Here is a 20,402-nt window from a genome sequence, read left to right as displayed (position 1 = left end):
AATTCTCTGCAGAGTTTGGCGGCAGTGCTTCTGGACTTTTGTAGCAGCATGCAGCTGGGGCATCGATCGCGGGGCGGTGTTGACCTCCTGGATCGGCGTGGGGTTGGCGTCCGATAGTAGGCCAGGAGGGAAACGTCGAGACGTACAAAGAGCCGGTGACAGCGTGCCCTGATGATGCTGGCAGAGACAGACGACGTGAAGGGCCCTTCTTTGAGAGAGGCTGTTTCGGAGGGAAGGCGGTCGGAGTGAGTTTCTGACGACGACGGAAGAGACGAAATGAAGTTCGGTGGTCCACCGTCCAGCAAGGCTAGGTACTTCAATCAGTTGTGGATCAGAACTGCCTCCAATCGTGGACTGCCTTCAGCAAGTCGTGCTACCTCGAACAAGTCGTGTAGATGCCCACCAGAACTGCGTGACGAAAGGCGACAGGTGGTGAAGATGTTGCCGGAGTTCTGAGCCAGATGGAGCAGAGACGACAAGCAAGGGGAAGAAATGTCGAGTTTCAATGCGACGCGCACAAACAGACTGGCTACTGCTACTACTTACTACTACCTTAGTCTCTCAGGTACACCTCACCTCACCCATTCCCCGTCCCCGCCCACGGGACATCCCACCACTAGCCTCAAATGTGCTGCTGCTCGACAAGCGACTGACCCCCTCCCTCCCCTCCCCTCCCCTCCCCCTTTCCCCTCCCCGGCCCTCCGCTCAGGTCCCGGGCCCCGTCCGTGGTACAGCACCGCTCAAGCCCTCCCAAAAACACGTTACCCACGCACCGGCCTTCAGGGGCTTTACAGTGGCTAGTGCCCGCCGTGCTCCTCGCCCCTGCCCTGGGAAGAACACCTCCACACTCTGAGCGCAAGGTGACAGGTGACATCACTTTGGTCTACGACATCTCTCTTGAGACGACCCCTCCTTTGCCTGTCAAGGGATCGATATCAGAAACGAAACAAGGGTGGCATTTTGGTTATGACTACATGGGGAAAGTGACTGAGATTAGCTCATGTACCATGCCGTCGTGCTGAAGGCGCGCTACAGAAATAGCAGACTGAATGTCGGGGCGTTATGAACCATTGGGTCTTTATCGTAGCGCACCTTATCCCTTATCGGGCTGCGATCGTTGGGGCAACGGCGTCCCGCACCCACCAAGCAACACCTGGATACAACCCAAACAGGAACCACAGGTGTTGGCGTCAGGCATGCCTTCGGGGGGGGGGGGATCCAATCCCGACTGAATGCCGCCCGTTGACCAGGACATGTTCCCCCCCCCCCCCACACACGACGCATCAAAAACAACACTCCAGTATTGGGAGTCGAGCACGAGCTTCAAATACACCACACGACCGAGACATCCACGGCCAGCCGCACTTTCTTACCCTCGTCCCGTCAACGATTCCACATACCAGCAGCGGCAGAGGAAACAGCTACTTCTCAGCACACATTCCTTGCCGCCTGCGACAACCCTTCTCGGCATCCTGCAAGACCCCTGCTTTGACCACCAACCTACTGCCCGAATCCTCAGGGACCTCGACCTTGACCCCGACGTCGTCCTTGCTTGCATGCTCTGATTATCCGGTATGTAGGTTTCCAGTTTTCAGCGTTTTGGTCGCCTCTGCCGCCGTCGCCGTCGCTGTGCTCCCCTGCCTCCCGCATCTGTCCGCAGCCTCGGGTCTCTCCAGGTCCAGCGGTGTAACAGGATGGACCGCCAAAAGTCGGCTCGTTCCTTGCTGAAGCTAATCAAGAAGTTTGCCAGTCCAGGAGGTTCAGACGCCGACCCGCACCATTATCACAACGCCGCACGAGGATCGAAACAACCTGCCCTCCCAGACACACCCTCCAAATACCGAGCGCTTGTCGCAAAGACCGCCACCATGGGTGACGAGCCCGACTACAGCTCGCTGCCACTGACCGACCAGTGGGTGCACAAGGTACGCTGCCCCGAATGCAGGCATGCCCCTCTCGATGCGGGCCCAGCTAACGCGTGCACGATGCCAGGTCTGGAAAGTGCGCAAGGGCGCATATGAAGAGGGAGCCAAGCAGTTCGCTGCCACCGCTGACGAGTACGATGCCGCTTTCAAACCGTTTCTCCAAGATGCCAGCCTCTGGAAGGGCGCTGTCGCCGATTCGAACGTGGCAGCGCAGCAAGAAGGCCTGGCCGCATACTGCGCTTTTCTCAAGTTTGGCGGCAAGGAGCAAGGCACGAGGACACGCGGTCAAACGATCGGCCCCATCGTCGAGAAAGGCCTGACATCTACAAGAGCCGCGGCCAAGGAGTCGGCACTCGAGGCTCTGCTTCTCCTCGTCGAGGTCGATGTCGCCGCGCCAGTCATCGAAGACATGCTCCCGGCTCTCGCGAACAAGCAGCCGAAGGTGGTCGCCGCCACGTTGAATGCGCTCGTCACCATATATCACAACTATGGTTGCAAGACTGTCGACCCCAAGCCCGTCCTGAAAGCTCTTCCCAAGGCGTTCGGCCATGCCGACAAGAACGTCCGCGCAGCGGCGATGAGTTTAGCCGTCGAATTTTACAGGTGGCTTCGGGAGGCTATGAAGCCCATGTTCTGGGGAGAACTCAAGCCCACACAACAGACCGACTTGGAGGCGCAGTTCGAAAAGATCAAGGCCGAGCCCGCGCCAAAGCAGGAGCGGTACCTCCGAACGCAGCAAGAAATCATGGCACGAGCACCGCCACCGGGCGAGGAAGGCGAGGGCGACTACGGCGCGGATGAAGAGGAGGAGCCTGCCGAGGTGGACGCATTTGACTTGGCTGAGCCACAAGATGTCTTGAGCAAAGTGCCGGCTAATTTTACCGAAGCACTTGCTTCGTCGAAGTGGAAGGAGAGGAAAGAAGCCCTCGAGGCGCTGTTTGCGGCGGTCAACGTTCCGCGTATCAAGGATGGCGATTTCAACGAAGTCAACCGGGGTCTTGCCAAGTCGATGAAGGATGCCAACGTAGCTGTCGTTACCCAGGCCGCCCAGTGTATCGAGGCTCTCGCCAAGGGTCTGCGCAAGAGCTACGGGAAATACCGAACCGTCGTCATGCTTCCCATCATGGAGAGACTGAAAGAGAAGAAGCAGGCCATAGCCGATGCGCTCGGCGCCGCTCTGGACCAGGTTTTTCTTGCCACTTCCCTGACGGAGTGCATGGAGGATATTGTGGCCTGTTTGTCGCACAAGAACCCTCAGGTCAAGGAGGGGACCATGAAGTTTCTCATCCGGTGCTTGAGAACCACACGCGACGTCCCTAGCAAGCCAGAGATCGGTACCATCGTGGAGTCTGGCAAAAAGCTCCTCTCCGAGTCTAGCGAGGGTCTGCGCTCTGGAGGTGCGGAGGTTTTGGGAACGGTGATGAAGATCATCGGCGAGCGTGCCATGAACCCCCATCTCGAGGGCCTCGATGACATTCGAAAGACCAAGATCAAGGAGTTCTTCGAGACCGCCGAGGTCAAGGCCAAGGATAAGCCGAAGCCGCCTCCTCCGGCTGCAAAGCCACCCCCAGCTGCTGGCCCGAAGAAAATGGTCAAGAAGGCGCCGGCCGGTGTAAAGAAGCCCGTCATGCCAGCGGCAACCCCGGCAGAGTCTGCCCCTCTGGCCCCCCAAACATCGTCCCGCCCCACACCAGGAGGAAGCAAGCTCGGCATGCCGAAGCCATCCGCCCTGGGCGGCCTCAAGGGACCTCAGAAGCGCATCGGGGCCCCCAGCGCTGCCTCGCCCCGACGCGCGCCTGCAGCAGCCCCGATCATGCCGCCCGAGGACGACGAACCACCACCACCACCGCAACCCAGGCTTGGCCTCGGCCGCGGAGGATTGGCTGGAAGGTCACTGTCGAAACCCTCAACAGCGCCCGTCCAGATGCCCCCGTCGTCGCCACCACCCTCGAGCGGCCTCACAGCGCTTGAGCGGGCAGAGCTTGAGGAGCTCCGTGCCTCGAATGAGAGACTGACACGTCAAGTGGATGATATGCGACATGAGCGGAGCAAATTCATGTCGGAGATTCAAGAACTCAAGAACCAAAATGCCGGTCTGATTGAGGACCACACACGGGATGTGCTCAGCATCAAAGCCAAGGAGACGCAGCTTGTTCGGGCACGGAGCGATGCCGAAGCGACCGAGCAAGTCAACGAGCGACTGCGACGCGAACTTGACAGGTTAAAGAGAGCTCTCAACAACGCCGATAGTCTTGGTTCCCGGACGAGTGTCACGAGCCCCGGCATTGCGTCTCCGACGCATGATGATGCTGGCATCTACCGCGACTACGGGCGTCCTACGAGTCGCAGTCGCATGAGCTTCACGAGCACCATGTCTGAAGAGAAGGAAAACGGCGAGTCAAGCTATCCTAGGTCGAAGCTCAGCCCCGAATTCAGACAGGGGCCGACCGGCGTGTCGTCAGGTCGCGGCAGCCCAGCGAGGGGCTTCCGGAGCGCGGCAGCAACCCCGCCGGTGGAGGACTATGGCGGCTCATCTCACCATTCGGCCGCGTCGGGCTCAGGCGCCGGCACTAACGGTGTTGAAAGCTGGAAGCGGGCGGCCGAGGTGACGAGCCAGCTCAAGGCGCGAATCGAGCAGATGAAGGTAAGCAATCCCCTGCTGCATGTCTGATGCGCGTCTCTAACATGGTGACAGGCGAAACAAGGACTTGCTCGTCCATAGATAGTCTCATCCGATGAGGCTATGAGAAAAGCTCTCTTTGAGCGCGTAGGACTCGACGAGGTTGGGTGTCCGCCTCGACGGGTAGGTGCTTTGGTTTCTGCGATTGCATATCATCGGCGTCGGAATCATACCCATTCTATATTGATTCTCTTATGGCGGGTCGGGCGGCGAGCAGGGTGTTCCTTCTTGCATGAGCTATGGAAATGGGTTGGCCGTACTCCCGCCTCGGCGTAAATAAAGCTGTTAATTCATGACATTGATGAACAACTAGCAACGGGCGGCAAGCTCGGTGCATCTCTGCACGCTTCTCCTAATGGGTGCCTTATGCTCCAGCACAAAGTGTAAAAAGCCAGCGCGTACGGTTCACCGGTTTGGGTGTTGGCCGTGAGCAACGGCCCAAGGCTCGCTGAGCCTTGGGACAGTCAGGCCGCTCACGGCGGCCGCAGGACAACGAATGACGATGGCTTGTTAGTTGACGCGTGTGTTCACGAAGGGCCCAACTGCAGGACAGCCTGGTGGGCATGTGGGAGGGCTGTTTCAATGTTCTCGCACAGCCAGCTCGATAGGTCTGTCCACATGGACTGCTGGGCGAGAGGGTGCAATAAATAAGGCCACCAGGAAAGCTCTTCTACCATTGACGAACGGCCCATCTATCTACCTTTTTTTTTTTACTTCTTCAGAGCACCCAGTCTCAACATGGCTGCGGTGGCGACCAACGATTTTGCGGCGCGCCTCGGAGCTTTCCAGGCTCAAGACGATCAACGCATGCAATGGCTGCGGGTGAGTCCTGGCGAGCTACCTTCAATGCGATGCGACCCGTCCAAGCCTGACCCCGGCGTACCAGAGCATGCACCAAGAGTTGTGTGATATCACGGACAAGTACCAGAATTTGTGCGGTGACTTGGAGCGAGAGAAGATTGCAGGGCGCGGGTTGCAGACCGATTCCAAGCGCTGGGAGGATCGTTTTACCAAGCTGGACGAGTCAGTTGTAGGTACGCCCTGTTCGCGAGCATAGCATGATACAGCAAGCAGAAGATTTAATTCCGTGCCTCTTTTAGAGAGAGAGCGCGTTTGTGCTCGTCCTCCTCGACGCCGACGCCGACGCATACATGGCGAGTAGCCCCCTCCCCCCCACCCCCTTCTCTTCCCATACTCCCAACGTCCGGGCCACGAGCGCAAAAGCTCCAACACCTCGCTGACGGCGTCCGCGGCCGACAGTTCAGACGCGAGTACTACGCACGACGGGACGGCGGCCAGGGCGCGGCGCGCGATCTCCAGGCGGCGCTGAGGCAGTACATCGGGCAGACGATGCCAGAGCTGTCGGGGCTGCCGATCGTGCTCAAGGCTTTCGCCAACGCCGACGGGCTCGCGGACACGCTGGTGCGCACAAAGATGACGCGGTCGTGGAGGGACCTGTGGGATTTTGCCATGAGCTTTTCGCAGGCATGTGAGACGTTTGATTTTGTCCTTGTCGGCAGTGGCAAGGACAGGGCGGATGAGAAGATCAAGGGTGCGTGGCCCTCTCTCTCTCTCTCTCTCTAGCCTCCTCTTATTGTCCCGAAACAGGCACTGACTTAATGTACAGAGCTGTTGAGGCTGTTCCACAAGAATCCGACGTGCCGTCACGTCATTTTTGGCGCATGCCATGATAACGGCTACGTTCGCGAACTGGAGAAGCGCTTCCCCTCGCCAGAAGCCAGGGACCGTCTGACACTGCTCGAGTCGTTCCAGGTCGGACGGGAGTATCGGTCCCTCGGCGTCAGCAAGACCGTCAGGATGGAGAGTATTTTCCGCACCGACTTTGTGTCGGGGCCCGTCTCCCCGCTGCTCTCCTCGTCGACAACGGCGATCAGCCGAAGCCCGACGGCCAGCAGCGGCGGCGTCTCTTCCGAGGGCCACGCCACGCACCAGGCATCCACGTGGGCTCGAGCAGCAGCGCCGTCTCCGTCTGACGAGGGCGCTGCCCAGCACGGCGGCACTGGCCACACGCTGCTGTCGACCGCGACGGCGCGCAGGTTCCTCGACTTGGAGAGCGGCGCCATTCTCGTGAATGCGCAGGGCCAGCGTGTCGATGCAGAGCTGCCGGCTCTGGCGCCGGGCGCCGCGGCGAGCTGGAACCGCAAGACGAACGAGGGCGGCATGCGGTTCTGCCGCACATTCCAGTTGTCGGGCAGGTGCGCCAACAAGGTGGCGTGCGGATACAGCCATGCGACGCTGCCGGAGGGGGAGAGGATGGTGTACCGATCGATGATGCGGCGTCAGAAGTGTCACGTCGGACCGGGCTGCCGGGACCGGACGTGCTGTTACGGACACCACTGCTCGTGTGAGGGCACCAAGTGCAAGTTTCCTGGAGCGCAGCACAGGATCGACGTTTCTTCGGCTGTGCGCTACACGGCGGCTACGTAAAGTAAGGCACTACCTACCTAGGTAGGTAGAGAGGGAGGCGTTGGAGGGAAAACGCCATCGTACGGCGGCTCGTCTTCTGGCAGCACCCTCCCTCGTCCACCAGCGAAGGCGTGATGCTGATCCAGACGGCGGATCGTAAGATGGCGTTCGCGAGGGCATGGCAAACACGCGCCGCGCTGACCATTTGGCGTGACGTGGTTGGCGTGGAGGCGCGGGACGAAGAGGCCCTATTCCCTTGTTGGGCTTGGTCGGAGAGGACGGAACCATCCCGGGATTCGCCGACCCACCGAGCCACCCCCGTGAGCGAGGGATCAGTCCATGTTTTGTCACGGACTGCTCTGACCATCAGGGCCACGTTTACCGGGCCTCGCCTTTTCACATGTTGTTCTTTTCTGGGAGGGGAGCGTTGACGGAATCAATGGCAGTGCGACAGACGGCCTGGCTGGCCTTCTTGCTGACTGTCTGACCGGCTCAATGGCCTTGTGAGACGCGGTCTGCTTACACTTGCTGATGAATGACAATATGTACATCTCCGGTCGGGATTTCCTGGGTTGTCCTGTGTTGTCCTGGGTTGAGCCTGGCAAGGCCCTTGTTCGTACGCAGTCAGGAAAAAGTCAATTTGAGCATAGGGTCCCAGGTAGAGCGCACACGTCGTCGGCCTACGAGGGCCAAGACCTGCATGGCCCGAAGAAATCTTTCTGTCGCTCCGCGCCTCGCAATGCGAATATGACAAATGCCAGCACAGCGATGGGCCCATGGCCTACCCAGGACGTGGGGGACGCCTTGACGAGTGACAGTACAAGCCGCCTCTCCTAGGGAGAGAAAGACAACGGAAAGAAAGCCTGCTAACGAAGCCTCCCGCCAGCCCGGCCGGGACAGGGCTTTTGCGGGGCCGCGGAGATGTATCGTCGGCAGATCATGCCACCCGGAGAACCTCAGCGGAACGGAGAGCCTGCGGAGCCGCAAGGCGCGGTCACGCCCGATGAGTCTCGACTCTCTTGTCAGTTTTTCGCTCACGCACGGGAATAGTGGCCTGTTGACGTCGACCGTGAAACGAGCCGTGAGTCGCCATGGTCTGGGGATCGAGCAAGACATGCTGGCCGCAAACGGTCCTCTTGGAGTCCGATAAATAGGGTGTTGGCCTACCCACCTCCTGTCCATCGTGAAAGACGAGCATCATCATCATCATCATCATCATCATCACTACCATCACAGGTCACTGACCGCACTCATAACCCCCCACCTGTCTACTCCACAACCACTACAACTCCCACGACAACTCTCTCCACCCCAAGGCGTCTCGCAAGCCTCCACACTCCCTACACTTTGGCAGCATCCCGCATGTCCTATCTCGCCTCGTCCCGCTCGCTCCTGCGCAACCCTCGCGCCGCTATTCGCCTGCCCACCACCATCGCTAGGACATTCTCGTCGACAACGCCCAACATGGCCATGACCGAAGCGCAGACGGCCATTGTCAAATCGACGGCCCCCATTCTCAAGGAGCACGGCCTCACCATCACCACCGTCTTCTACAAGAGCATGCTCGGCGCCCACCCCGAGCTCCACAACGTCTTCAACCTTAGCAACCAGCGCTCCGGCGCCCAGCAGAAGTCCCTCGCCAACGCCGTGCTCGCCTACGCCACCCACATCGACGAGCTCCAGAAGCTCGGCCCCGCCGTCGAGCGCATCGCCCAGAAGCACGTCAGTCTCGGCATCACCCCGGATCAGTACGCCATTGTCGGCGAGCATCTCATCAAGGCCATCGCCACCGTTCTCGGCGACGGCCTGACGCCCGAAGTGGCCGACGCCTGGGTCGCCGCGTACGGCCAGCTCGCCGACATCTTCATCAAGCGCGAGGGCGACCTCTACGACCAGGCCGGCGACTGGCGCGGCTGGCGCAAGTTCCGCATCGACCGCCGCCAGCAAGAGTCCAACACGGTCACGAGCTTCTACCTCAAGCCCGCCGAGGGCGACACGACGGGCCCGCTGCCGCCCTTCCTGCCGGGCCAGTACGTCAGCATCCGTGTGCGCGTGCCCGAGTACGGCGACGTCTGGCAGTGCCGCCAGTACAGCATGAGCGAGGCGCCCCAGGGCGACCACTACCGCATCAGCGTCAAGCGGGAGCGCGCGGCCGAGACGCCGGCGCCACGTCCGCCGATCACCCGGGCGTCGTGTCCAACATTCTGCACGACAAGTCCCAAGTTGGCGGACGGGATTAAAATCACATACCCGGGCCGGCGGGGTTCTCCATCGAGGTCAACGAGCCCACAAAGGCCGAGGCCCCCCTTGGTGCTCCTCTCCCGCCGGTGTGGGTGTCACGCCCATGACCTCCATCCTCGACTCGGTCCTCGCCGGCCCGAGTCAAAGATGACAAGCGCCCCATCCGCTGGTCCACGCCGGCGCGGGGAACGGACCAGATGGCCTTTGCCCGCTCACATCAAAAGGTGAGGCCGACCACGCCACGTCAAGTCCAAGGTGTTCCTTAACAACTGTCGTCGAAGGCGAGGAGCAGGCCAGGCCTACGACTTCCAGGGCGACTCGACCTCGACGTCCTCGACGGGGCCAGGACCTCGGCCTCAACTCCAAGAGACGGATACTTCGTTTGCGTCCAAGAGTGATTGTCCGAGTTTTGCGCAGCTGGAGCCTGCGTTGACGTGAACCGTCAGGCTCGAGCTGTCGGCACGCGATGCTGAGACTCTAGATTCAGCAGCTTGCTTCTTACAGCGTGAGATGATTTTCTTGTGCCATAGTTGCTTACCTTAAAAGTATTGAATCCTTGCTCCACCTTGTGTGACATTACTTTTGGTGCTGATGAGTCGTGAATGTGAGTACCAGGTACGCTGGAGTAGCTGGTAGAGCCACGGAGGTGAAGTATTGATCACGAAGGGTGTATGCCCTGCATTTCACAATTTTTGGTCGCTGTAGTTGCTTATGACGAAGATATTTTTAAGTCGAAGGGTCAACCCCTTCTTCTGAACGCCAGCCCTTGCGTCAGTTCGCATGGCCCTCAGGGGCTGGCGGTAGTAGGCGGTCGAAGTTGCTGCTCCGGCCTCGAAGTACTGACATCAACTCAGGATACAAGCCAGGGAACTGAACCAGCCTATAGGAGTATTAACCTTATTAGGTAGTTCCCCATAAACTGTGGCGGAATCAAGGAGAGTGTTGGTCAGTGAATCTGGGTTGACAGGAAACTGACAACGGTTTCTACCTCACTCAGCTCAGTCAGCGATGCGAGGTGAGATCATGAGGGCGCAGCGACCAGGAATGGGCCTTCGACAACTGGTTTTGGGCTCATGATTGGATCGCACACTGCCAATCTTAGCCGCAGCTCGCCGACCCGCCTGAATGCAACACTATTTTGGCTACCCGAATGGGGCATCAACCTTCGAGCCATGCCCCATATTGTCGACCAGTCGCAGGTCCATGCAGAGTACAGCAGGGGTGCTTTCGGCGTTGCTGGCACGCCGAGCTGGTCAATTTGTCGTGTGTATCCTCGCCCAGATGTACAGCCACATGGTTGCATCTGTTGGTCTTCGACACACGTATGCGATCATTGTGCCGTGATGCCTTGAATTGTGATGGGGGTGTATCGAGAGAAATTAGAAAGAGGATGCTCCTGACCTGAACCGCCTGGAAGCCTCTGTGAGAGAGATACAGTGTTCGCTCGAAGTTGCCGCATACTGGTTTGTTTGAACGGCGGCCAGCGTCGGTGCTCAGCGTCTCAACGGTATCGAACAATGGGTACCTAGCAGGGGATAGGGCTGAAGCAGACCACCACCAATGAAGCCTTACAGAACCGCCCTCACAAGCGCCGAAGACGCCTACTGTCATCCGAAATAGCAGCCGCCCCCATCGCGCGCCGAACCCTCTTGGCGCGGAGGCAGTAGCCGTTTGACCAACACTGCCGACGGCCCAGGCACTCAGGTACCAGGCATCATTCGCTGTGCTGGGGGCGCGGGCACGAACAGTGGCAATCGCTGTCATCCTCAGACTGCCAAGCCTACCTCCGCGATCCTTCGCTTCAGTGTGATCAGCGTTGATCCATGTAATTCGACAAGGGAATGGCCCAGGTTGGCACCCACTTCCGACAGATCCCTGGTTGAGGTGCCTTGGGGAAATATCTGTCTCGTCGGCCTATGGCCCCATCGTTGTATTCTGTGTTTCCGTGCCCTCGTGCGTCCCTCTCTTACCCGATCGCCAACGTTAATCGTAGTCCCTTTCTTAAATCGTCCTCGAGGCGAGACTTGCCGTCGAACCTTGATCCAGCGACGCGACCGAATTCCTCCCCTTGGCCTGTCTTGTCTCGTCGAGTAGCGATCGTTAATTGAAAGTCGTCGATATGGTGCGCCCAATGAGGGGTAGCGTTGCCGTAGTCCTCGCCTTGTGTTTGGGCATGTGCAGCGCGCAAAATGATGCCGAAGACAACGAGCTTGGCCTCGCTGCTGTGCCTTCCAACGCAGACTTCTTGCGCAGGGCCACCACGCGAGCCACCCAGATCGGCGACTATGTCTATCTCGATGGCGGCGAGGTCTCGCAGCTCATCGACGGCAAAATACCTGGCGAGGACCGTCCGTCCAACGCAAGTAAGTGCGCCATGGTTTCGGTCGACGAGATGGGCAATGAAACTTACTCGACTATCCCTCAGTGAATCGCACACTCTCTATCGACATGTCAAAGTCATGGAAGCCCTCAGATGTCACGATCAACGAGATTCGCAAGACATCTCCCAACACGAACAGACAAGCCTTGTTCACCGACAAGTCCACCGGCTCATTCTACATCTGGGGCGGCCACATGTCTTGGGGTGCCCCGGTGCCGAAGAAGGAACTCTGGCGATTCACCGCAGACAGCTCCGGTGGAGGGGGCTGGACGACGCGGATCCCGGCCAACCCAGACGCGTTCAGTGAACTCAGGCGCACGGAGGGTGGTGCCTTTTGCAACACACCGGACTCGGCCTTCCACTTTGGTGGCGTGGCGACGCGCGCAACCGACGTCAACTATTCCGGCCCCGCGCCCGGCTTCGTCCACATCAACTTTACGACGCAGGCGTGGACCAACTACACAGAGGGGCCTTGGTCGGCCTTCAGAACCATCTATGCTGCGTCTGCCGAGTACGTCCCGACCTTTGGGCCCAATGGGCTCATCATGCTGCTCGGCGGAGAGACACGCGATCTCGGCGGCAGTGGCGGGAACCGTGGCTTGCTTGACTTCAAGAACTTGACCTTTATGGACCCAGTCACAAGGGACTTCCATTCTCAGCAGACAACCGGCAACGCGCCGTCGGGGCGGATCTTTCACTGCAGTGTCGGCGTCGAGGGCAAGAACGGGACGTATGAGATGTGAGTACCGTGAGGCCGAGTGCCATCATCGATCCAACGCTGACGTGAAGCAGTTTTGTCTTCGGCGGCCGCAACCAGCGCGATAACCAGGTGTATGACGACGCCTATGTCCTGACTCTCCCCGGCTTCCACTGGGAAAAGATCGATTACGAGCCGAAGAGTCCTCGCAGCGGACACGCCTGTCTCGTCGTCGGCAAGCGCCAGATGCTCAGCATCGGCGGAGTCAACCACGAACCCGGCATGCCTGATCTGTGGCTGGACCGAGACCCGTGGCCACAGGGCCTCGGTGTATTTGACATAACGGAGCTGAAATGGACGAATGAGTATGATGCCGGTGCCGAGGATTATGATTCACCCGAGGTCATCAAGTCATGGTACGCCGATGGGTATGTTTGTGCCTCTCCTATGTGAGGATCGTCAGCCACTGACCTAAGCAGCGGACTTGATGATGTTCAATGGACGTCCGGCGTTGCGGCACTGTTCCAACAGACGGACGATGGCGACGGCGACGGTGGTGGTGGCGGTGGTGGTGGCGGCGGCGGCGGCGGAAACGGCACTGATCCTGGGTCTGATAACTCAAGCTCAGCCCCTGTTGGTGCCATCGCTGGTGGTGTCGTGGGCGGCGTAGCGGCTGTGGCGATCGCTGGTCTCCTCTTCTGGTTCCTCCGTCGCCGGTCGCGTCAGCGAGCTGCCGCCGGGGGCACTGGAGGCAGCGAGGCTGGGGTCAGCCATTCGTCGCCGAGCAAGACGGCCTACATGCCAGTTTCGCCGTCGGTCATGGCAGCGTCAGAATTGGATCAGACTCACCGGGTTGAGATGCACGACTCATCACCAAAACCAGAGCTGGCGGCTCCGCAGCAGCTTGCGGTCGAGCTAGATGGGACAGGCGTGGGCGAGCAGGCGCCAAGGCACAGGTAACGAAGTCGTCAAGAGGGAGTTTGCATGTTGCTGGGGACCCATCAACCCGGGTGGGATCCAGTCGGTCGTTCGTTGGGTCGTGGTGCAGAATAGATTTCATTTCTCGGTCGTACAAAGACGGCATATACTCTTGATACACCTGTATGACTATTAACCATGATTAATTATTTTTCTCGAAGGACAGCGATTTCAGCAGGTGAAGCATCCTGGTGTCATGTAATTGGCATCCAGGCATATGCCTAGGTACCTAGGTAAGGTAAGGTAGGTAGTTAGGCAGGAGCTCCATAGTGCACAGCCACGCCGCACCCGCCAGCAGCTGGCAGAGGCAGCCCAGATGGGACACCGGAAGAATCTCGGGTAGAACTGCTCTCACAAGTCAGCCTGGCGTAACGTGTTAAACGTGGCGGACTTTTAGGAGGCATCCTGGAAAGCTATCGCGACGTGGTGCTTCAAGACGACAGAACCCCAACCCAACCTACACTCCCTTCCCATCGCCCGACTACCTTCTAAACACCACCTCTTCCTATTGCGAAAATGGACAACATGGAGCCGGAGCCTTCCCCCTTCGCCGCCGTCAGTGCGCAGGGCACCAAGATCCAGAGGGTACGCCCCTTCTTCCCTTTCCCCCTTGTCGCGAGCGCCCCCCGATGTTGCCGTCGTCGTGCGCAATGCGCACCTCAGCCTCAGATCGACGAAGACGATCGCTAACCTTACAACTCAACAGCAATATCAAGCACTGCTCGACCAGTCGACCCCTCACGTGCTCTACCGCTGGGTTGGCACCGGCGTCTGCCTGGTCGCCTTCTTCCTGCGCATTCTTCTCGCCCAAGGCTGGTACATTGTGGCCTACGCTCTCGGCATCTACCTTCTCAACCTCTTCCTCGCCTTTCTGCAGCCCAAGTTCGACCCTTCAAATGAGGCCATGGACAACGAGATGGAGGACGGGTCCGTCGGCACCCTGCCCACGAAGCAGGACGAGGAGTTCCGCCCCTTCATCCGCCGCCTGCCCGAGTTCAAGTTCTGGTACTGGGCTACCCGTGCAATTTGCATCGGCTTCATGTGCAGCTGGTTCGAGGTCTTCAACGTTCCCGTCTTCTGGCCCGTTCTGGTCATGTACTGGTTCATGCTGTTCATCCTGACGAGTGAGTGGGCTCTTCAGCCTCGCGGTGCCCCCCCCCCTTGCCGCGCCACGAAGTAAGCCTAGCTAACTCTACCTCCAGTGCGCAAGCAAATTCAGCACATGATCAAGTACCGATACGTTCCCTTTACGTTTGGCAAGAAGAACTACCGCAAGAGCAGCACGTAGAGCGCTGGGTAGGACGTGCAATCCGGAGATCATGCTCGAGTCAGAGCACGAGCTCGATAACGATACAGTGTGTTCTTTAATTATGTACAACACTCGGATAGACGGATACGACGCGGAAAGAATGAGACACGCGCTCTCTCCCCTCCCCTCCTTTGTATTTGGGCGCGTCAATATGTATGTATGACTAGACGCTCAGTCAAAGTCCGTGGTTTGAGAGAGCGAAACGGACGAATGAGGGGGGAATGAGTTGATGATCTGCCGACAGTCATATTACTCCTTGACTTGATTGGCATAATAAGCGTGTTTACTGATGACAAGGTGATCTGTTATCACGCATCCTAGCTCCCGCGTCGCAACAGACAGGGCTGAAAGCCTCGAGGCGATGATAAGCCGGCATAGGAATGAATAAACTGCCTAGATTATGGCCAATTCAGATTCGCTGTGGGACATTGACGCATGTTGTATGAATGTGCTGTAGGAGGCAGGCGGACGGTAGCTTTCGTTGCTTGTCGCGGCTTTGAGAGAAAACGGGCACTTGGACCTCAAAACTGGACCCACTTATCCACGAAGTTGAGCTTCACGTCGTCGGAGCACCACTGTCTCTTACTACACCAACTCGCAACCACGCCAACCACGCCAACCTCTCCCTCTAACCATTGTCATCCGTTCCTGTCCCTCAGACTACAGGCGCGCAGTCCGAATAGAAAGGCATCAGGCCTGAAACTCCGAAATGTCGTCTTCTGCGCCTCGCAGCGGCGAGCGCAACATCCACCAAGATTTTATCGCGAGGATCAGATATTCCAATGCGCTTCCCCCGCCGCCGAATCCCCCCAAGCTCCTCGACATACCCAACACTGGCCTCGCCAGCGGCCAATACACGAATCCGAGCTTTGCGTCGCGACTTGTGAGGGAACAACCACTGAACATCGAGGCTGATGCCGAGCTCGGCATGCCCCTTGACCTCGTGGGCATGCCTGGCATTTTCGACGGAGACGAAAGCTGTCAGTAGCATGCCGCCATTGAACGTGATGAATATTTCTCTTTAACACCATCTCTAGCCATTCAAGCATCATCCTCTCAACCGCATGTCCATCCCCACGATCGAGCCCTTCTCCGACCGCTGTCTACGCTTGGCAGGTCCAAGGGCGGCGACACATCTGTCTCCTTCCTTCGCCGTACCGAATACATCTCCTCTGTCGCCTCCAAGCGAGGACCGTCATCATCCAGTGCCTTCCTGAAACCCAAGATTAAGAGACCTGAGAAGCGAGTCGCACAGGAAGTCGATATTGGATCGCCTGCCGCCATCCGTCGCAAGATTGAGAAGTCCTTTGAAGCGGCTCAGCGTTACGCTAAGGAGCCGCGTTCCCTCCAGCATCCATCGAAGAAGCCTGGCCTGTCAGTCGTTGAATCGCACCCATTCTTGCCTGATCTTGACGCCTTCCCCGACCTCGGTGCGTACGTCACAATCAAGCTGCAAACCAACCCCGTCTCCACCGACAAGACATACGATGATCGCCTGCTCAGCGCCATCCTGCAGCCCATTGCAAAGACGGCCGAAGAGGAGGAGGCCTTCACAGCCGCATTGGAGGACCACAACCGCGACCCGGAAAATTTCCCTCGCCCCTCCAACCTCCTCGACTACCACTTCTTCCTCCCGATCAGCCAGCAGACCGGCGAGCGCTTCCGCTCCGCCTTTGACATTGACAACCCGGAGCGCGACTCGCCTGAGCTCTACACCCACAGCTCGAGCACCCTCGGCGGCCCCTGCTTCCGCTTCACGCGCCTACGCTCCTACGAGACGACAAAGGAAACCGAGATTGCGGCCGCCGACAAGTACACTGATGAACTCGTTGTCAATTTCAACGACCAGGAGGGCCCCGTCAGTGAGGGTTCCGATGTCGTCCGCCAGCGCGCCGCCTACTTTTATCCCGTCATCCAGCGCGCCACCATTCGCCCCCAGCGCGCAAAGAACATTCTTCGCTCGCAGAGTCAGATTGAGGACGACAGGGAGGTCACGACTCACATGGACGTAGCACTCGAGGATCCCGACGCCTCGTTTGCCGAGTTGGCGGCCAAGTATAAGGCTAACCCCTACCTTGGTCACGCTGAGGCGACGGAGGACCCCAACGCCGAGGACGGGGACGAGACTGTCGGTGGCAGGAGCAGGCGAGACGATGCCGATGATGAGGTGGCCGAGTCGCGCGCGCGCGCGAGCCGTTCCCCATCGGAGCAGGACGGCGACGCTGAGGGCGAGGAAGACTGATGAGCGTTTGGCATGGGGTCTCTGAGGCGTGCAGGGGTGATTAGGTTGCGAGATGTGTGCACAAATGTAAACAAAAAGGGCATGTGAATGTTCAGGTTGGGGGTGGCTGCCTTGCACGAGACGCTGTGAGCCTGGTTCAGTTGGCAATTCATATCGTCGAGATGCCCAAAAGTTTCATTCACATGAAAAGTCAAACAGCCGTGAATTCATTGCTCCGCCAAGTGCATCTGGTCTCAGAGGACTCATGATGGAAGAAATGAACAGCCTCAATATGGCGTCCCGTGCTCTGCAGCGGCAGATGCCTGATATCCTGATAATACAATAGACCGAACTCCGAGCGTAAACATATGCAGTCCAACCCATACTATAAATTCGCAAGCATGTACGTGTTCGGTCAGAAAATGCACGCTCTACAAGCCTCAATTACTTGCAGCATTCATGTCAAAGCCGATCGCCTCCCTGTTGTCGTCAATCACGCGGGCGTACCTAGCGACCGAGTTAGCATCAATGCCAGCGGCATCCCGCGAGTTTCATGTCGCAAGGGGTACTCACTCCAACAGCATCCTGAAGAACCACACCTCCATGTCCTCTTTCCTGAGCACCTTCCCAGCCCACTCGGTGCTCGCCTTGGCCAGCCTCTCCGCCTCCTTGATGCCGGCCTCCTCTTCGCGGAAGAAGCGGATGCTCTCAAGCCACTCGTCTCCCTGGAGGCTGAGCGGGATGTAGTGCGCCCACGGTTTGATCCATTCAAAGTGCCACTCGCGGAAGATGGCATATTTGAACGTCAGGCTCTTGGACCGCAAAAAGGCGTAGAACCGCCCAGAAAAGGCGTTGCCGTCAATGTCGAGCAGGTATTTGTAGGCCCACGCGTCCGTCTGCTCGGCGTGCTCTTGGACTTTGAAGAACTCGTGCTGCGCGTCGCAGTCGCCAGGGTCGCACTGTCCGACGTAGCTGAAGGCCACGTCAACGACGTCCCGGTAGTCACCGCGGGCGACCTCGCGGACCTCCCACTGTGGCGTGTTCGGCGTGGTGGGCGGCGCCTCGGGGTCGGCGCCCGGGGCCGGCTCGTTGGCGACGTCGACGAGAATTTGGGCATGCGCCTTTGCTGTTGATACGCTGGACGAAACGCTGGCGGTGCTGGCGCCGCCAGCCCCCCTCGCTGCTGTAGCCGCCCGTCGTCGAGCCGCGCCAGTAGAGCTGGTCCTTCTTCTCGGCCCAGGGCGCGTCGACTTTGTCGTCGTACTCGACCTTTTCGTACCAGTACCACGGGGACGGATAGAGGATGTCCTGATAAGAGGAGATCTTCGACTGCGAGAAAATAGGGAAGAGGTCGTGGGCAATGTTATACGCGTTTGGGGCGTCGAAGAATCCATAGGTGGTGGCCAATGACGGCGAGAGACAGATATCAGAGAGAGCGGTGATGTTGTAGACGAAACCCAGTTCTGTGACGCCAAATTTTGATGCATCATCATAGTTGCCCTCATCTTCGAGAGAGCGGGCGGGGCTGTCTGCCGGACAGGACATGCGAGATGTGGTCCACACCGGCTGGTGTGCATATACATTAAAGCGCGTAGTTTTGACCTCATTGATGCCGTCGCCACGGCCGACCTCCCTGGGCTTGGGAGAGAATTTGTTTTTGAGCCATTTCGCAGCATTGGCCTTGGGCATATTGACGTTTTTGGCAGTGTTGATGAGGCGTGCAAGATCCTCGTGGGGCAGCACCACACGTGGCTCGTCATGAATGTTGAATGCGAGATCCATGCTGGGCAGGTACTGGATGAACTTTGAAACCATACCAGCGGTCGCCTCGCGCTGCCAGGTGTGCGCACCCTGGACATGGGTGACTTGATGATCGCGGATCAGCATCATGACGAGCTGGTTGTCGTGGCCAAGCGCTTCCTTTGCCCTGGAACGAATTGTTTTCGGCTTGAGGCCCCAAAATGGCGTGATCATCTCGTTAATCATGTCGAACTCGTCCACAAGCTGGACACCGTTGGCTTTTGCGAACTCGAACCACTTGTCGAAGTGTGGTGGCGGCGGGAGATTATTGCGACGCTTGTACTCGTCTACAGCCTGCTGTAAAGTATTGGACTGTCGGGCTTTGAGCTTCTCCATCTCGCGTTCGGCTTCGGACATGAGCTGGAGAACAGGGTGGACGGCTTTGTCGGAGAGCGCCTTGGGACGCATCTCCGGCGGCGTCCTGCGATATCTGCGGGGACCATCCTCGGACGGGAACGTTGCTCGATCCCTTGCCTTTCTGGCACGGGCTTCTTCGGCGGCTGCCCTGTTGGCCGGTATGCGGATCAAGGACCAGGCACAGAGGGTCAAGAAGACGACGAGGCCGACGACAGTGAGCTGGCGTCTTCGGCGCATGGTGTCCAGGCTTTGAGGTCGCTGGTCTTGGTTCTGGATGTATCGCTCAAGGAGTCGTAGAAGGGCGGCAAGACAGGTGCTCCCGGTGTCGTTACACTGGTGCAGGTCGGCTGAGTTTGATTATGGATCTCATCGGAGCATCATTTCGTCGCAAGGTGGGATGCATGCAGGTTACTTGGTGCGGACCGAGTCGAGGCCAAGGTGGTACCTCAATTTCAGAAGGCCCAGATAAGATGCGCGGTCGTTTCTCCTGAGGTGCTGGCACGCCAAGGTTCAGGCCTAGGGATCTGCATTGGATCGAGCTCCATTGGTCACCCCTCTCAACCCCCCCCCCTTCCCTCCAAAAAAAAACCACGACTAGTGCCCATAGTAGAGCTATCACGACGCACCACTGCAGACTGGCGATGGCTGCAAGGAAAGGCCATGGTTGCTTGTGTTTCGACCGCCTGAATTGAATTACAAACCTGTCTTTTTTTCCCTTTCGCTGGGGAGGGGTTCCTGTAGATGTAGCCACAAGCGCGTGCTCGATGGCATCCACATTTGAACACGCACCATCGACTAATTCACCATTTGACATTCACAGATACAACGAAGCACGTGGTATCGGATCATTTGCGCGGGTTGATTGCAGTGTGCTCAATATGCAACTAGCTTGAGAGCTTCAAGTGGTATCGTATCGGCCAGAACTGGCAAACCCCCCTAACGCCGCATGATGCAGACCCAAGTCCAGAACCCTTCCGTCCGTACTTTTTTTTCATAATCCATTCCCTCCGCACTTTTCTCTAGTAGAAGAAGCCGATGATCTTGCCGGCAACGTGCTTGCGACGGGCCTCCTCGTGGTCCATGATACCAGCGGAGGTGGTCAGGATGACATAGCCGAACTGACGGGCGGGCAGCAGCTTGACGACCCACTTCTCGAGGTCGGCGAGACGGACGTTGTAGCGGGGGGAGATGACACCGCACTTGTTGAGGCGGCCGTTGAGCTGGACAACGATCTTGCCGGAGCGGTGGTCATCAACCTCCTCGAACTCGCCGATGTAGCCTTGACAGATAGATGTTAGTAATTTGTAGCAGAAGATTAAACCTTGGACGTCAGGGGATAAAATCAGAGAAGGTGTAAGATCTCTGCCAAAAGTTGATATATCGGCGT

The 20,402-nt window shown here is 58.4% G+C and overlaps 8 protein-coding genes across 8 annotated transcripts in view; 6 read left to right on the top strand and 2 right to left on the bottom strand.

The window, feature by feature from the left end:
- Positions 1-1,694: 1,694 nt before the first annotated feature.
- Positions 1,695-4,647, top strand: VDBG_08950 (spindle pole body component alp14; the record flags this gene model as incomplete). The annotated part of the gene is made up of 3 exons (XM_003001108.1): positions 1,695-1,925; positions 1,993-4,569; positions 4,621-4,647. The coding sequence occupies 3 exons, from the start codon at positions 1,695-1,697 to the stop codon at positions 4,645-4,647; spliced, it is 2,835 nt and encodes a 944-aa protein (XP_003001154.1).
- A 696-nt stretch (positions 4,648-5,343) lies between these two features.
- Positions 5,344-7,053, top strand: VDBG_08949 (conserved hypothetical protein; the record flags this gene model as incomplete). The annotated part of the gene is made up of 3 exons (XM_003001107.1): positions 5,344-5,427; positions 5,866-6,157; positions 6,233-7,053. The coding sequence occupies 3 exons, from the start codon at positions 5,344-5,346 to the stop codon at positions 7,051-7,053; spliced, it is 1,197 nt and encodes a 398-aa protein (XP_003001153.1).
- Positions 7,054-8,496: 1,443 nt separating this feature from the next.
- On the top strand, positions 8,497-9,501 carry VDBG_08948 (bacterial hemoglobin; the record flags this gene model as incomplete). The annotated part of the gene is made up of 1 exon (XM_003001106.1): positions 8,497-9,501. One exon carries the CDS (start codon positions 8,497-8,499, stop codon positions 9,499-9,501), a length of 1,005 nt encoding a protein of 334 aa, XP_003001152.1.
- A 1,903-nt stretch (positions 9,502-11,404) lies between these two features.
- VDBG_08947 (kelch repeat protein) lies at positions 11,405-13,310 on the top strand (the record flags this gene model as incomplete). Its single annotated transcript, XM_003001105.1, has 4 exons — positions 11,405-11,636; positions 11,699-12,392; positions 12,446-12,778; positions 12,830-13,310. 4 exons carry the CDS (start codon positions 11,405-11,407, stop codon positions 13,308-13,310), a joined length of 1,740 nt encoding a protein of 579 aa, XP_003001151.1.
- Positions 13,311-13,748: 438 nt separating this feature from the next.
- VDBG_08946 (RER1) lies at positions 13,749-15,081 on the top strand (the record flags this gene model as incomplete). Its single annotated transcript, XM_003001104.1, has 3 exons — positions 13,749-13,913; positions 14,035-14,452; positions 14,531-15,081. The coding sequence occupies 3 exons, from the start codon at positions 13,845-13,847 to the stop codon at positions 14,614-14,616; spliced, it is 573 nt and encodes a 190-aa protein (XP_003001150.1).
- A 265-nt stretch (positions 15,082-15,346) lies between these two features.
- On the top strand, positions 15,347-16,879 carry VDBG_08945 (conserved hypothetical protein; the record flags this gene model as incomplete). Its single annotated transcript, XM_003001103.1, has 2 exons — positions 15,347-15,617; positions 15,675-16,879. 2 exons carry the CDS (start codon positions 15,347-15,349, stop codon positions 16,877-16,879), a joined length of 1,476 nt encoding a protein of 491 aa, XP_003001149.1.
- A 548-nt stretch (positions 16,880-17,427) lies between these two features.
- VDBG_08944 (conserved hypothetical protein) lies at positions 17,428-19,252 on the bottom strand (the record flags this gene model as incomplete). Its single annotated transcript, XM_003001102.1, has 2 exons — positions 17,428-17,943; positions 18,002-19,252. 2 exons carry the CDS (start codon positions 19,250-19,252, stop codon positions 17,428-17,430), a joined length of 1,767 nt encoding a protein of 588 aa, XP_003001148.1.
- A 782-nt stretch (positions 19,253-20,034) lies between these two features.
- VDBG_08943 (40S ribosomal protein S22) overlaps positions 20,035-20,402 on the bottom strand; it is a gene marked incomplete at both ends in the record, with an annotated part of 959 nt that continues 591 nt past the window's right edge. Inside the window, one exon of the mRNA XM_003001101.1 lies at positions 20,035-20,294. Coding sequence (XP_003001147.1) covers positions 20,035-20,294 — 260 coding nt within the window. The remainder of the gene's footprint in view (positions 20,295-20,402) is intronic.

The sequence above is a fragment of the Verticillium alfalfae genome, genomic scaffold (assembly GCF_000150825.1).
Source record: "Verticillium alfalfae VaMs.102 supercont1.13 genomic scaffold, whole genome shotgun sequence".
Lineage (NCBI taxonomy): Eukaryota > Fungi > Ascomycota > Sordariomycetes > Glomerellales > Plectosphaerellaceae > Verticillium > Verticillium alfalfae.
The sequence above is the reverse complement of the archived record's forward strand: the minus strand, read 5'-3'. Positions and strand labels throughout refer to the sequence as shown.